The sequence below is a fragment of the Raphanus sativus genome, unplaced genomic scaffold (genome assembly GCF_000801105.2).
Source record: "Raphanus sativus cultivar WK10039 unplaced genomic scaffold, ASM80110v3 Scaffold0462, whole genome shotgun sequence".
Taxonomy (NCBI): Eukaryota; Viridiplantae; Streptophyta; class Magnoliopsida; order Brassicales; family Brassicaceae; genus Raphanus; species Raphanus sativus.
Window position 1 is genome coordinate 1 of NW_026615780.1, and position 15956 is coordinate 15956.

The window sequence follows — 15956 nt, forward strand, 5'->3', positions numbered from 1 at the left end:
AAAGTAAATATGTGATGTTCCTGACTCTCAAGAGTTAGTAAAAATGATTGCAAATCCGGAAGATGGCCAGCTTTTGTAGCTGAGCTCAATGAATTTCAAGTTCTATGGGCGTCCTATCAGGGCAAAAGAGTGGTATACCAACCCCAGATCCAGCAATACTCAAGCAACTTCCTTACAAGACAAGCTCGAGTAAGGAACCGTGTTTTCTCGTATGTGTTAACACGTCGGTGCCTCATTGGATAGACACCAGAAACTCGTCTTTCGCGGATTCGTACTAAGATTATTCTTTGTACTCTTATTGTGATAAAAAAAATATGTGATGTTCGGGTACTTCGGATAAATTTCCGGCATCAGATATATATTAATGATTGGGTTTGGATATGCGGACATTCTCGTATCAAAACTCTTTGAGTATTTTGCGATTTTAATTTGGATTTCAGTTTAGAAATTTTGGTTGAGTTAAGATTCGGGTTCAAGTATCCGGATAAAATTACTTAGCCCAGTTGTGGTTATAAGTTATACTAAAAGTAAAAAAGTCAAATAAATTCTAGTTGAAAAAAAAATCGTCACAAATGTTAATTTTACTGCAATTTTGTTACATTTATAGCTAAAAATATAATTATTCACAAAATACATAATATTAAATGAATATTTAGTATTTAATAATTGAAATTTATTTGGAAGGGCACAAAGAGATTATAAACCATAGGTTCAGAAAATTCGTATATATAAAAAAGTAAAGGAAAAACAAACATAAAATAGAAAGAAAGAAAAGAAACTAGAAAATAAGCACTGAGGCGAATTGGTAAGTCTCACTTTTTCATCCGTGAAGATTCTGTTCGAATTTTATAATATTTGGTCTGGTTTGACACTCATTATTGCTTTAGTGACTATGTTATCTGCGTCTTTTGCTTTAAAATCAAGAACTGACAAGAGATTTTAATTAATCTGCAGATATCAGAATTACAGTATTTGGTTTGATTAAAGAATGTCGAACCATTCAGCTCCATTGTTATCTAGGGAGCAGTTAGATCCCATGGATCAAGACTTGAACCAAAACTCATTAACTTCTTCAAGAAAAAGAAGATTACGTCGTTGTAGAAGCGCTCCTCGTGTGATTGTATGTACAATAATGATGAAGATGTCAAAACCGACGAACCACCTCCTCATCGGAGTATAATCCCAATGTTCAGGGATCTAAACCCGAATCTCAAGGAAGTGATCATGTTCTTTGTTTTATACCTAACCATTGGTACACTCTGTTTCTACCTCGTTAGAAACCAGATATTCCGGTCATAAGACCAACGGTGTGCTAGATGCCGTCTATTTCTGTGTTGTAACAATGACAACCGTTGGATATGGTGATCTTGTCCCTAGTAGTTCAACCTCAAGGCTACTTGCTTGTGCGTTTGTCTTTTCCGGAATGGTCCTCGTGGGTCACCTTTTAAGTCGAGCAGCAGATTACTTAGTGGAGAGGCAAGAGACTTTGCTTGGTAAGGCTTTTCGATTTGCGCAAAACAGTTGGTCCAACAGAAATTCTCAAGGAGTTGCATACTAAGTTGAGACACAAATGCTATGTCACATTTCTGGTCCTTGTAATTCTCGTACTTGTCGGTACGATTTTCCTCGTAATGTTTGAGAAAATGCCGGTTATTGAAGCTTTCTACTGTGTTTGTTCCACCGTTACAACATTGGGTTATGGCGATAGGAGCTTTAACTCTGGAACCGGGACGTCTTTTCGCTGTGTTCTGGATCTTGACGAGTACTATATGTTTGGCTCAGTTTTTACTCTATGTAGCTGAGCTAAATGCAGAAACCAAACAGAGAGAGTTAGTTAAATGGGTTTTAACACGGAGAATCACAAACAATGATCTCGAAGCAGCTGATCTTGATGGAGATGGAGTCATCGTGTGAGACATCAGACAAATTATCTTATCTTGGTTCATTTAGCTTTTTCTTATCTTTGTGTTTTTTTTTTTGCTATGCAGAGCTGCGGAGTTTATATTATATAAACTGAAAGAAATGGGGAAGATTGATGAGGAAGATATTGATGGGATATTGCAAGAGTTTGAGCAACTCGATTACGATGATTCGGGAACTCTGACGAATTCTGATCTCATTCTAGCTCAAACCACGTCTTAGATACAAAGGTAAGCATACTTCGTTTAGTTATTAAATATTATACCTGCACACGACCAAACAAAAAGCAAAAAGAATTTACAGTTTTGGGTCTGTGTATGTTTTAATGTAGTGCCACACTCTCAGTTTTTCATTGTTACTTGATGCGTAAGTTTATAGTTTACATATATACTGTGTATATGAGTTTGTATTGTTTATGCAAGATGAATCTTGTTATTGATCTGATATTAAGCTCTGGTTATTCCATTGATGTTCTGCTCCTTTATTATTATTTTTTTTTTTGCTAAGAATGCTAATATCATAAAAATGATTTCGATTTTACAAAAAGCAAAATCTAGGGAATACTCGGAAAAGTTTACTTAATATCATATTAATGATGTTCAGATTTCACATATTTGTTCTAAGCAAAATCTTAACAAAAAAGGAAAAGAAAATAAGATAGAGCAAATATGCGAAAAAGCCTACAAATTATATTATCTAACTTGATAAGAAGTTTAGAAATTGCTTCATATCCTTCTTTGCCAAGATTATATCCATGACTTTTCTATATATCATCCTCACAATCACTACTGGTCCAATGATGTTGTTGTTGTGATACACGTTGTTTATCTTCTTCCACATATGATAATTGTTGACTGGACAGTTAGCTTTTGGAGAATGATAGGAATTTGAGCCACTGAAGATCTGATCCAGGAGAGCAGTTCATTCCAGTCACGAAAGGGAAGAAGTGGCGGGTTTAGCCGAATGAGAACGTGCTGCCAAACCTTCCGACTGAATGTGAAAGTTCGTAGCAAGTGATCCCTTGTTTCAGTGTTACCTCAAGTTGTAGGAATTTGAAGTCCCCACAATAAGAGCCTCACTCTAGTCAGCAACATGTCAGCGTTTGCAATCCACATATTAAAAGCAATTTTAGGAACAGAACCTTTGAACCATACACAATCAACCCAAGGTTTCTTCTCTGATCTCTGTCACAAGCATTCCCATGTAGCTGCAGAAGAGTAGGCTGAGAATGTGGTTCCTTCAACTCTCCATTCATACTCGTCAATATGACCTGACCAGAGGAACCTGTAACATAGCGAATCAATTTTCTGGATGCACCCTTTTGGCAGCATGAATGTCGAGATCCAGAAATTGACAGTTCTTGTTATCACCGTACGCAGGAGCAATAGTATTCCAGCAAGGTTAGTGACTTCACTGCCCAGCTTCGGAACTTGGAGATTAGTTTTTGAAACAGAGGATCATAATCTAAGATTAGTGTCAAAAGCCTTATTGAGATCAACTTTTAACGTAGCTCTAGAGGTTGAACTTGCTGTGTTGTACTCCTGCACTAGATCAGTAGCAAGCAGTACATTTTCTGCTAATAATCTGCATGGCATAAATGCTGATTGAGACTGAGAAATGACATGTGGTATGATAACTTTAGGCGCGATGCTATCAACTTAAAAATCACTTTATAAATTGTATTCAAGCAAGATATAAACCTGAAATAGGTTGTAGATGAGGCATTAGTGATCTTGGGAATCAACACCATCGTTGTGGCATTCCATTGTTTTAAGAGACTGCCCGACGAGAAAAATTTCGATACAGCTTGAGAGACCTCAGGGCCAATGATGCTCCATGTTGCTTTAAAAAACCTCGAAAGTATAATCATCATCCGGTCCGCTGGCCTTATTCCTAGGTAGAGTAAAGAAAGCATCTTTAAATTCAAGTGGTGTAAACTGCTTACAAAAACCATCACTTTCCTCTTCAGAGCAGGTGAAGTCGAAGAGTAGTAAGTCAAGGTCAGATTGGTCAAATTGATGCCTTGAAACAAAATCACCCAACAGCTTTGAGAAGTAATCCACACAATGCTCCTCGATCACATCCTGATTATTGATTTTCCCCCAGTCTCATCCACGAGGAAATGAATGTGGTTCGCCGCTCTCTTTGTGGAAGTTAATCTAGTAGGTGGTACTCGCATCTCCTAGGCCTGCCAAGAAACTGAAGATCTTTGCAGGTGAAAACTCTCTTCTCCTTTAGAAATGACCTGCCATTTATGAGAGCATTCAAGTTCCTTTTCTACATTTGCAGTGTAAAAATTTGGTTTGATGGTATCTTGGTTTTTTCTCTTAATTATTTCAATAATGTGATAAAAATGAAATTTATCCGCACTGTTTAGACAAAAAAAGAGACTAAGGGTGGAAATTTTTAATCAATAAAAGATTTACTGAGATTTAAATACATAATCAACAACAAAAAATAGTTATTTCTACTAATAAACAAGTTAAAGATTTCTCAGCCGGACATAACATCTCTTCGGAACGACTCAAATTCGACTACCATTTAATCTTTAGAAGATTATGTTTTTTTCAGTAACTGTTAAAAGGAATATTAAATTGAAACTTTTCATAAATTCATGCATACAATACAAATTGAAACTTTGTCATAAATTCATGCATACCACACACAGCCAAAAAAAACATATGAAAATATTCCCTCGCCTTTCCTTATTCTCCCAGTCATAAATGTTTCAACATTCGAATGTTGGAAGAAAAAGCGTCACGCCATAAACACACTAATCATATATTACACGCACACGTGTTCCCCATCCTAACCGCAAATAAAATCAAACGGTCAGCAAAAGTTCGACCACAGAGTGGTCGCTCTCACATAGTAGCAGATCTTCATCCCTCAACCATTATCGTGCTGACACGTGGCGCAATCGTCGCACCCGTCTCACACCGGCCACACAGGGTGGCATAATAATATTATCGTTTTTTTTTTAATTTAAATAATTTAAAATATGTTTTCATGTTAGATATGAACTGGAACGGAACGCGAACTCCTCGCGCGATTAGAATTGCAAAGCAATTTTCTCTGCGAATTCCTAGGGTTTCTGAATCGTCTCTGTTTCCGATTTGTATCTAGTCAAACCAAAGCTTTCTCGTTTCTCCATGTAAGTCACCGCGAAGATCTCTCTCTTTGGTATTGTATATGGAGGGAAGAATCGGTTCCTCATTGGATGTGATTCGTTTTCGTTCGTCTTCTTCTATGGGAATCAGGATATTTATGGAATTACTCGAATATATGGTTATCTTATTCAAATGGTGTTGTGTTGTTTACGCCATTTAGATAAAAACTCGTTTTTTGAGTCTGGAGAAGGAAGAAAATGTGGTAGTATTATTGAATTAAGAGATTTACTTTTAATATATTTGGATCTAAGAGCATTACTTCTTCTGCAAGTTCAGTTTAGGTTCTGATTATGATTTTGAAAGTTGATGTTGTTGTTGTTGTTGTTTATCAACGTTATATCTTCTTTATTAAATCGCAAAAGCTTATGAATTATAAAGTCTAGCAAATATGTTGCGTAATGAGTCTCTTAGCAATTGACGTTGCGATATATAACTATTGTTTTTTTTTTGTTTTTTTAAATCCTATGAGCTCTAAGCTTCTTGTTTTTCTGTCTTTTTACAGTTCATTTACGGATTTAATCAAGATCCTCATCTTCTATCGACTTGATACCGTTTATGAAGTTCTTCTCTGCCTGTAATTATTAGTAGTGAGGAGAGGAGGTCGAACTGAGAGCGAGATGGAGATTGCAGCTCTTTTAACATCTGCTGGAATCAACATTTCGATCTGCATTGTGCTTCTCTCACTTTATTCCGTACTCAGGAAACAGCCAGCCAATTACTGTGTCTATTTCGGAAGAAGGCTTGTCTGTGGAGGTGCTAGACGTTATGATCCTTTTTGGTATGAGAGGTTTGTGCCTTCTCCAAGTTGGCTTGTCAAAGCATGGGAAACTAGTGAAGATGAGTTGTTAGCTGCTGCTGGTCTCGACGCTGTTGTTTTCCTCAGGATGGTCATTTTCAGGTTACTCAAAACAATATAATACACTACTACTCTCCCAACTGCTTTTTCTTACCTCTTTATTTTCTTCTTTCTTTCTTGCAGCATTCGTATCTTCTTCATCACTGCTGTTGTTTGCATTGCTTTTGTGCTTCCTGTTAATTATTATGGCCAACCCACGGTGCATAAGGAAATCCATTTGGAGTCATCTGAAGTATTCACCATTGAAAATCTTAAAGAAGGCTCAAAATGGTTAGTGTTCTCCTTTGTTTGCATTTTCTACGCGAGAGCAACTATAGATTCTATACACACACAAAGAATGTAAAGTGCTGATTTTTCTTTTTCTTTTTATTGTAACTCTTGTTAATCTCAGGCTATGGGTTCATTGTCTTGCACTGTACATTATAACCTCAGCAGCATGTCTTCTTCTCTACTTTGTGAGGACCACTTTGGTTTATCTCATCCATACTTAAATCGTTGTGTTGGTTCACTTTGCCATTTTATCATCTTTTCACTTCACTTTCCTCCTCTTAGAAATTTGTTTTAATGTAGGACTATAGGACCATATCCAAAATGAGGCTTGGACATATCACCGGAACTGCCTCAAAGCCAAGTCAATTTACCGTTCTTATCCGTGCTATCCCATGGTCTCCTGACCAATCTTACAGCGACACACTGAGCAAATACTTCACAAATTACTATTCCTCAAGCTATATGTCCCACCAAATGGTTTACCACAATGGCATCATTCAGAGACTGCTGGTACGCATTCTCCTGGGTCCAGTCATTTGTCTTTTTCTTTTATTGTCTGTCCCACCAAATGGTTCCTCTTGATTAACCTTTTGTCAGATAGAATGTTTTTCACAAAGCTGTTCTTGCTCTTTAGTGTAAATGATCTGTAAATTTTATGCATAATTTTGGAGTATAAAAAGTTCTTCCTGAGGAATTTCTTTGTGTCCAGTTTGTAGCGCTTTCATTCATAGCTCATGATTTCTAATGCTGTGGTTGGTATCTGTCAGCACGTGTTATCAAAACAGAAGTAGTTAGAAATTTGGGTTGAATGATGTGGATGGTGTGTTCTTGTTTGACCTTTAGTGTCACAATTTTTGTTTCAGCTTGATGCGGAGAGGATGTGTCAGAGTATAAAACATGTTGCTCCTGAAATCAATTGTAAACCGAGTTTAACTCCATGCACCTTTTGTGGAGGGCCTACAGCCACAAATTCTTTTCACAAACTCTCCAGTGAGGGTGACAGTGTGAAAGGAATGGAGCTTGGTGAGTTGAGTATGACTACACCAGAGCAAGTAAGGAATTCTTCTAACTTTCATTGATCTTAGAAGTAGCAGAGCTTACATTGAAATGTTCTGTTCATTTGCAGGAACGTCCAGCTGCTTTTGTGTTTTTCAAGACACGATACGATGCACTTGTAGTTTCAGAGGTTCTACAATCATCAAATCCTATGTTATGGGTGACAGACTTAGCCCCAGAACCTCACGATGTGTTTTGGAGGAACCTTAACATACCTTATCGACAACTTTGGATACGGAGAATAGCAACTCTCGTTGGTGCAGTTGCCTTCATGTTTGTGTTTCTTATTCCGGTGGCCTTCATTCAAGGGCTGACTCAACTAGAGCATCTGTCTCATGCATTTCCTTTTCTAAGAGGCATCTTGAAGAAGTGAGTATATATTGTTTTTTTTTTTTGTTTTCACTCTTCTGGTCATATGATATTAAAACTGCCATTAAAAAAGTAGATAGACCTCCGGAAAAGCATATAGAATACACGAGAATTTGATGTTCTTGATTTGTTTATTTTTCTTAAAGTTATTCAAACCATTTTGCAGGCAGTTTATAAACCAGGTCATCACAGGGTACTTACCCAGTGTGATCTTGATTCTGTTTTTCTACGCCGTTCCACCATTGATGATGTATTTTTCAACTTTGGAGGGAAGTATTTCGCGGAGTATAAGAAAGAAGAGTGCTTGCATCAAAGTCTTGTATTTTACTATCTGGAATGTGTTCTTCGTAAATATTTTATCCGGATCTGTTATCAGGCAACTGAATGTTTTTTCTAGTGTTAGAGACATACCTGAACAACTCGCAAGAGCAGTTCCGACTCAGGTGAGTTACACATATTCGTTTTAAACCATATACCAGGGAATATATATATATATATATATATATATAGATAGAGAGAGAGAGAGAGAGAGAGAGAGAGAGAGAGAGGTCAATGTATCATATTCAGTTTTAGAATTGAGCTTTTATGTGTTCTTTAGGCCTCTCCCATAGCTTTAGGGCATTGCCATGTTTCATCTTTTATGATTAATTCTGAATATGGCTTCAACCATTGACATATGCAGGCTGGCTTCTTTACGACTTATTGTTTCACATCTGGTTGGGCCAGTTTAGCTTGTGAAATAATGCAACCTATGGCTCTTATATGGAATCTTGTTGCAAAAGCTATTTCAAAGAACAAGGATGAGTCATACGAAACACTTAGGTTCCCATTCCATACAGAAGTTCCTAGGCTGCTTTTGTTTGGGCTCCTGGGTTTCACCAACTCAGTCATAGCCCCACTTATTCTGCCGTTTTTGTTGATATACTTCTTCCTTGCATATTTGATATACAAGAATCAGGTTTACGTTCTCTCTCTGATATCTTTTTACATTATTAATGTCACAGTTAGCCTTACCAGAGTTGTTTCTTATATTTTGCAGATACTCAACGTGTATATCACAAAGTATGAAAGCGGTGGACAATACTGGCCTATCTTTCACAACACAACAATCTTTTCACTGATCTTGACACAGATTATAGCTTTGGGTTTTTTCGGATTAAAACTGTCAACTGTTGCTTCGGGTTTCACCATACCCTTAATCCTTCTCACTCTGCTTTTTAGTGAGTATTGCCGGCACAGATTTGGGCCCATTTTCCATAAGCATCCCGCTCAGGTTAAAGATCAGATGTACCCAGAAACCTTTTATGTTGCCACTACGGTTGGTGCTTGATAAATCAGTATGTATATTTTCTACAGGTGCTTATAGACATGGACAGAGCTGATGAAATGGCAGGAAAGATGGACGAGTTACACAAAAAGTTACATAATATGTACTCGCAAATACCATTACACACTCAGAAATCATCGAGCAAAGGTGAATGCAGTTCTCCTTTTGCGAGTCAGGAGTTACCAGATCCAGAGAAATTGAAGCCAGGTTTGCATTCAGAGTTGTTTGATCAACTTTGATTAAATAATGAGAGATTTACATTTTTTTTACCTTTTTGTACAGAGGAAGGAGATGCCATAGCCAAAGAGTTATGGGGCTATCAGGGCAGTGAGTCTGGTCAAGAACATGAAGACAAGCCGTGTCCCAGTGCTTCTTCACCAGAGCATCTTACCCCGAAGAGGACCTAGACCGTCTGCTGAGGTGGAAGTAATTAATGATGCTAGGTGCTCGTACAATCACTTAGGCTTTTACGTCAAAGTGGCATACGCAGAAGAATTTTCTGCCCAAGGGCTCAGCTCCAAAAGGAGCCAATGGTAAATGAGAATATTCACTCACTGTAAATTGATACGGAACTCATCACTTTCTTCAGTTTGAAACTAAACCAGGGAAAGCATTAGAGCATGTACAGTCTTCTTGTTAGAAGCTAAGGATGTTATAGATACCGCAAGAAGAAATGTAAAATGTATAGGTTACTCAAATTTTTCTTGCTATTTCTCAAAAGAATGAAGAGCAAAAGAGCTCTTTGTTTGTGTTTCTGATCTTTTCCACTTAGTGCAACACGAAACCTAAATGTGCCAGTGCACAAATTTTAAATGAGATTACGTCTCAATAATCTGTCAACCACTTGGTGCACGTCAATATTCCAATTGAACAAATACCAAAACTGAAAGTTGCACACAATGCAGTACTTTTTTACACTAGTTTAAAGACAAATTCGCTAAAAAGCCAAATTAATAAAAAAAAAAGCTATTCATGAAAATTGTGTATTATGACAGACCAATCATAGTTATGTCGAACAAAATCTCTAGCCAAAGCAGATAAGAGGGGAAAAACATTTGCAACAACCAAACCTATAATAAAACCATGTCTTAAACTGATAATACTCAAAACTCATAAAGGCGGTACAATCTTTAAGCTTGGTCTTCAACCTCGGTAATAACCTTGGCCACAGAATCAGTCTTACTAGACAAGAAATCAGTGTACTCTTGGTATGGAGATTTCTTGAATGACGTCTCTTTCCAGAACTCTGGTGTAAGGAAACCATATGTCTTCTGTAGACAATCAAATGTAGCCTGCGTGGTGGTAACAACAAACAACATCAAAAACCCAATATCAATCAATAATAATTCATCAATTTAGGCATTTTTTTTTATCAATAATTTAGGCATTTAACATGAACATTATAAAGAAGATATATTCTTTAGTATATAAATTGTAATTGACACAGTAAGAAATACAGTAACTACAGATTCAGGTTGATCAAGAATTATAAAATTTGAATTCTTTATCATATAGTCTAAACATACAACATCGTTTCAAATGAAACCTATTATTAATCACTCAAAGATGATTAAGAAATGATTTATACTAATCAAGAACGTATTCGCTTAAATATTCTACAATCACATCACATAGTAGACTAAGAACCACATAGATACTCTACTACATTCTAAAATAAACTAACTAAGCCAATGTTAACTAAATCACTACTAAGAAGAGAAACAGACCTTAACAAAGTTTCCGAGGGTTTTGGTAGATCCTCTGGAAGAAGTGAAGACATCATCAATACCAGCGAACTGAAGAACCTTCTTAGGAACCCTAGCCGCCACAATACCAGCACCTCTCGGAGCTGGAACCATCCTCACAGTAACGGAACCACACTTCCCCGTAACCTTACAAGGAACAGTATGCGGCTTCCCGATCTTGTTACCCCAATAACCTCTCCTCACCGGAATCACAGACAGCTTCGCAAGAATAATCCCACCTCTAATAGCAGTCGCAACCTCCTTCGAGCACTTCACTCCCAGCCCGACATGTCCGTTACCATCTCCGACAACGACAAAGGCCTTGAACCTCGTCCTCTGACCAGCTCTTGTCTGTTTCTGGACAGGCATGATTTTCATAACCTCGTCTTTCAACGAAGGTCCGACGAGGAGGTCTATGATCTGGTACTCCTTGACGGGGAGGGAGTGGAGATAGATCTGCTCTAGCTGCTTGATTTTACCGTCTCGTACGAGACGACCGAGCTTGGTGACTGGTGTCCATTTCTCTTCTTCGGTGGGACGGCCTGCACGGCGTCCACGGCCTCTTGGACCACCTCTTCCGCCGCCGCCACGACCGCCGAATCCGCGTCCGAAACCGCCACGGTCGCCGCCACGCTCAGCGCCGCGTTCTACACCTCTTTCAGCCATTGTCGATAAAGTAGAACCTTAAACTTGACAAAATGTGTGGAATATATATGTGTGGGCGTAAGATTAGGGTTCTATGAAACAATTGATGGGGTTATGGGCTGGACCTTTTATGTAGATTGAATTCGAGAAGCCCGTTCAACTTTAGAAACCTCTGTGGACCAGTCCATTTAGAGGTTGTATATATATTTTTTTTTTTTGAAACACAGGGTTGTATTGAAAGTTGAAACTATGATTTTACAAAGTTTTGGAATTGTTTGAAATCCCCTGTTATTCTATTAAGAATTTTTCAAAAAAATTCAAATCACCTAATATTATTGAACATGAAATTTGTGTAAAACCATTACAAACACTTACAAATCTCATGTTATTCAATTAACTATTTACAAAACTTATATTAAATCTACGGTTATTGAAAGATAAACATTATTTCAAAAAAAAAAATATAAATGTGACTTTTAAATACTTTGGATTCATTCCAGTTAAAAGTATAGCTATAAAACTCCTACATCTATATGTGTTATTTGAAAAGACTTCGAAATAAAAATAAAACGACGTCTATCTAAAGATGAACAAGAAAATATATACAAAAGACAACTGAGGGCAGACTTGTCTCTCTGCAACTTCATTGGTAGTTAGATCATCTCTGAAAACTTTAATTTCAATCCAAACTCAGAAGACCACTGATCACTTCATCCATGGAGATCACCTCAAACCCCATAAAGCTTATTCCTTTATCAATCATCACTATGTTGTTCATCATTTTCTTCCTCTGTTTTTCTTCCGTCATGGCTGGTGATAAAGATGACATAAGATGCCTACGAAGAATTCAGACCTCTCTTGCCGACCATCAGAGATTTCTCAGATCATGAAATTTCACAAACACAACTCTCGGGTTCCTCTGAAACTTCGTCGGCCCGTCTTGTTGGAGATTAGAGTTTTGTTTATGTCATTCCACCATGAGATCTATGGATGTGAGGTACATGAGCTAGCCATGCTGATTTTATTAATTTTTGTTTTGGATAAATATATATCTTGTTGATATCTTTATGGGCTCTCCTTAGAAAATTAAATAATATGATGGGGCTTCTTTTACGTTTAGTTGTTTAATTAGAATTAGATAGGTACGATCAGTAACACGGAGAAGCGATACAAAACTGTTAGGATACATGCATCAATCATCTCTGTTATTTGTCAAAGTGAGTGTTCTTTTCCATTACTTTTTCTGATTGGAACGTGTAGTTTCATATTGGTTGCATTCTTTTGTTTAGTTCTCATGAATTTGGATGATATTTGTCTTTGAATATTGTTCCTTTTATGGTTTTGAGTGTTTTGACGATCAATATAAAACATGTTAATTCATTTTTTTAGATATGGTTTTACAAAGAATATAGATTTTTTCTCTTGGTTCTTATAATCTTATGGTGTGTTATATGACTAGCTTCCTTCCAAACAATGGGAGATCCAAAAGACGTAAAGGATAAAGGTCAATATCATTCATGGTCTGAATCTGAGCACAAGTTGTTATTTAGGTTACTAGTGGATGCAATTAATCAAAGTTTTCGTGATGCCAGTGGTAAATTCAACAAACCGACAGTGGGATCCAGAATACTAACAACTCTATGAAAACAACTTGGATCTACAAAAACATGCTGTCAGTATACAAACAGGATGAAAATCTTGAAGGGTATATGTACCAAGGATTTGCAGATTTTCTTTGTTGTAGTTTTTGTTTTGGGTGGGACTCTGAAACGTAAAAAATCACAGCATATGATAAAGTATAGAATGTCTATCTGCAGGTAAAAATTATAATATGAAATCCATGCTTACGTTGGTGTTGTTTACATATGACTCTTATTATAGTGAACTTTTGTCAATATACTCATCCAAATAAAAATATATGCGTGAGGATTCGTTTGAAGATTTTGAAGAGCTAAGGACTGTATTTGAACTAGATACTGCAACTGGAGAGAATGTTGTGGGTCTAGGTGATTACGTCGATGCATGATCCTATCAATTTGAAGAAAACAAGAGGAACAATGATAATGATATTTTCCATGTGATAGATGAGGCAGAAGGAATAGGACACCCGAAAACATGTGAACATGAAGTTTTTTCTTCATCAAGAAAAAGCTCTGGAGAAAAGCTTTCCCATAGAAAGAAAGCAAGAACTGATGCATATAACTCGGAAAAGGTTTGCGAGGAGGTTACAGAAAAGATTGGTGAAGGAAGCTGAAGACAAAGCTAACAATGTTTGGGATTTATCAAGGAAATTCCTGACTTGGATGATGATTTGCGTTAAGAGGCGATGACCCTTGTTCACAGCTTAGGCATGAAATCTGGTTTCGTGAATATGTCCATAACAGATCGCTGTGGATGGATTAAAATAAATCCTTCATAAACTAAGTGGCTGAAGTTAAAACGCATCTACATGGTTGGAGTTTTAAAGATAGTTCTTCAACTTGGATTTTTTTTTTGTTCTTTAAAATTGAGTTTTATTATTACTTTACTGAGTTTCAATGGTTTTTGTTCTATTTTTTTCAGAATTGTTATGATTTTTGTTCTTTATTTTAGAATTGCTATGGTTTTGTTTTATTCTAGAAATAATAGACACTCATCTTTGGTTTTCTTCAGCTTTTTAAATTTATTTATATACGAACTCTGGTCTGATTATTTGATAGCTCATCTTTCTTACAATGGTCTAATCTTATTTTACAACATGAAAGTAGTATAATCTGTTTAACGTACTTTTGTAAACATTGTTTTGGCGGTCAAATTTGACGGCATCTGTTAGGATATGATCCCTACTGATTTATTTGACCTTATTTATTTGTCTTCTTTCTCTTTAGCTAAAGTCCACCACCGTCGCTTTATATTACGTGAGTAACTTTTCAAGCATTATTCACACCATTTCAGTTCAATTATACAGGTTCTTATGACTTTTATTTATGTTTTTGTGCAGGGATTTCAATGGCTCATATTGTTAATGCAAATGAAGAGATACAAGTTGGGAAAAAGAGAAAAAAATATGTCAAATTTCAAGATAGACGTTGATATTCTCTTACTGGTATTTTCAATCATTGTGAAGATACGCAATATCGCTTCATGTACTCCGCAGATACAATGTCAAGTTAGAAGATCAACTACATACTTGGGCATGAGTACATACAAAACGCATTGGTTGAAGATCCTGAACATTTTCGACATCTATATCATATGTATCCGGATTTGTGTCTTGAATTTATCCTCTATTATAAGAGTAAAGATGTGATTAAAAGATACAAGATATGTTTCAGTTGAAGAAATGCTTGCCGCCTTTTTTTCATCGTTGGTCAAAATTCAAGGTATATTCAGGTTCAAGATAGATTCAAGAGGTCACGATTCTCAACAAGTACGAGTTTAATAAAATTATGAAGGTGTTAAACGCACTTGCTCCAAGTTACATGGTCAAGCCTGAAACGACAGTGCCCCCAAAAATAAGAGACAACACACGATTCTATCCTTATTTTAAGGTACAATTAGTTATTCTCTTATGTACTTTTTAAATACAGTAAAATTTTTACATGCTTTTATATTTTATTATGATTGTGCCAGAGCTATTGGTGGAACACATATTCTTTGTGATGATAAGTGGAAAAGATTCATCTAGCTACCGCAATCGAAAAGGAAAACTATCACAAAATGTTTTAGCTACATGCAATTTTGATAGAAATTATATATATTCTTATTGGATGAGAAAGTTCAGCTCATGATGCTATATTATTACAAGATACTTCAACAAGAAATTCTAACAGATTACAAGTTCCAGAAAGTATGTCTTATTCTTATGAATAAAACATTGATGTGTTATTTTTTGTTTTTCTCCTCAAAATTATTTTTATATGTTATACGATTTCAGGAAAATTCTATTTAGTTGATTGTGGATACGCCATTCGTCTTAACTTTCTAGTTCCATTTTCAAGTACTTTCTATCATCTTCAAGAGTTTAGGAGACAAGGCAAAGATCCTGTGAATCAAAATGAGTTGTTCAATCATTGTCATTCATGCTTGCGAAATGTGATTGAGAATTTTTTTGGCATTGTTAAGTCAAGATTACTCATGTTCAAATCTGCTCCACCATTTTCGTATAAACACAAGCAAAGTTAGGTCTTGCATGTGTTGTTTTACATAATTATCTTCGTAAAGAATGTCGTTCATATGTGTTTCCTGAAGAAATTGTTTTCTCTAATGGTACTCAAGAAATAGGTGAAGATGAGAACATGTATGTCGTATGATGATGTTCAGAATTCAAGAACAACAAAGAGTGAATGTTAATAATTGGAGAGCAAATATAACAGCAACCATGAAAACAATTTATTTTGTTTTTAGTAGTTCTCTTTTCCGTTATGTTTTTAAATTTATATTTCATGTTTTCTTGAATTTTATTTTTTGATAAAAAATTTTGATCTATTATATTTGTTTTTATTCCAGTAGGTAGAAACTCAAATAAAAAGAAAGATCACACTACTACTATAAAGTTTTTATCAGTTAATGTGCATGATGCAACATAGAATTCCTTGGTATATCCATTTGAACCAGAA

The 15956-nt window shown here is 36.2% G+C and overlaps 2 protein-coding genes and 2 pseudogenes across 2 annotated transcripts; 3 read left to right on the forward strand and 1 right to left on the reverse strand.

The window, feature by feature from the left end:
• The first annotated feature begins 770 nt into the window (after positions 1 to 770).
• Positions 771 to 2383, forward strand: LOC108836308 (two-pore potassium channel 1-like; annotated as a pseudogene).
• A 2554-nt stretch (positions 2384 to 4937) lies between these two features.
• Positions 4938 to 9721, forward strand: LOC108813283 (CSC1-like protein RXW8). Its single transcript, XM_056996991.1, has 12 exons — positions 4938 to 5074; positions 5593 to 5988; positions 6070 to 6216; positions 6338 to 6401; positions 6517 to 6726; positions 7080 to 7268; positions 7343 to 7641; positions 7808 to 8084; positions 8324 to 8599; positions 8681 to 8914; positions 8998 to 9175; positions 9251 to 9721. Exons 2-12 carry the CDS (start codon positions 5708 to 5710, stop codon positions 9373 to 9375), a joined length of 2280 nt encoding a protein of 759 aa, XP_056852971.1. The 5' UTR covers positions 4938 to 5074; positions 5593 to 5707; the 3' UTR covers positions 9376 to 9721.
• A 216-nt stretch (positions 9722 to 9937) lies between these two features.
• LOC108813282 (40S ribosomal protein S2-2) lies at positions 9938 to 11409 on the reverse strand. The gene is made up of 2 exons (XM_018585800.2): positions 10696 to 11409; positions 9938 to 10260 (listed from the first exon to the last, which is right to left on the reverse strand). Exons 1-2 carry the CDS (start codon positions 11377 to 11379, stop codon positions 10099 to 10101), a joined length of 846 nt encoding a protein of 281 aa, XP_018441302.2. The 5' UTR covers positions 11380 to 11409; the 3' UTR covers positions 9938 to 10098.
• A 434-nt stretch (positions 11410 to 11843) lies between these two features.
• On the forward strand, positions 11844 to 14005 carry LOC108807805 (uncharacterized protein At2g29880-like; annotated as a pseudogene).
• Positions 14006 to 15956: the final 1951 nt, after the last annotated feature.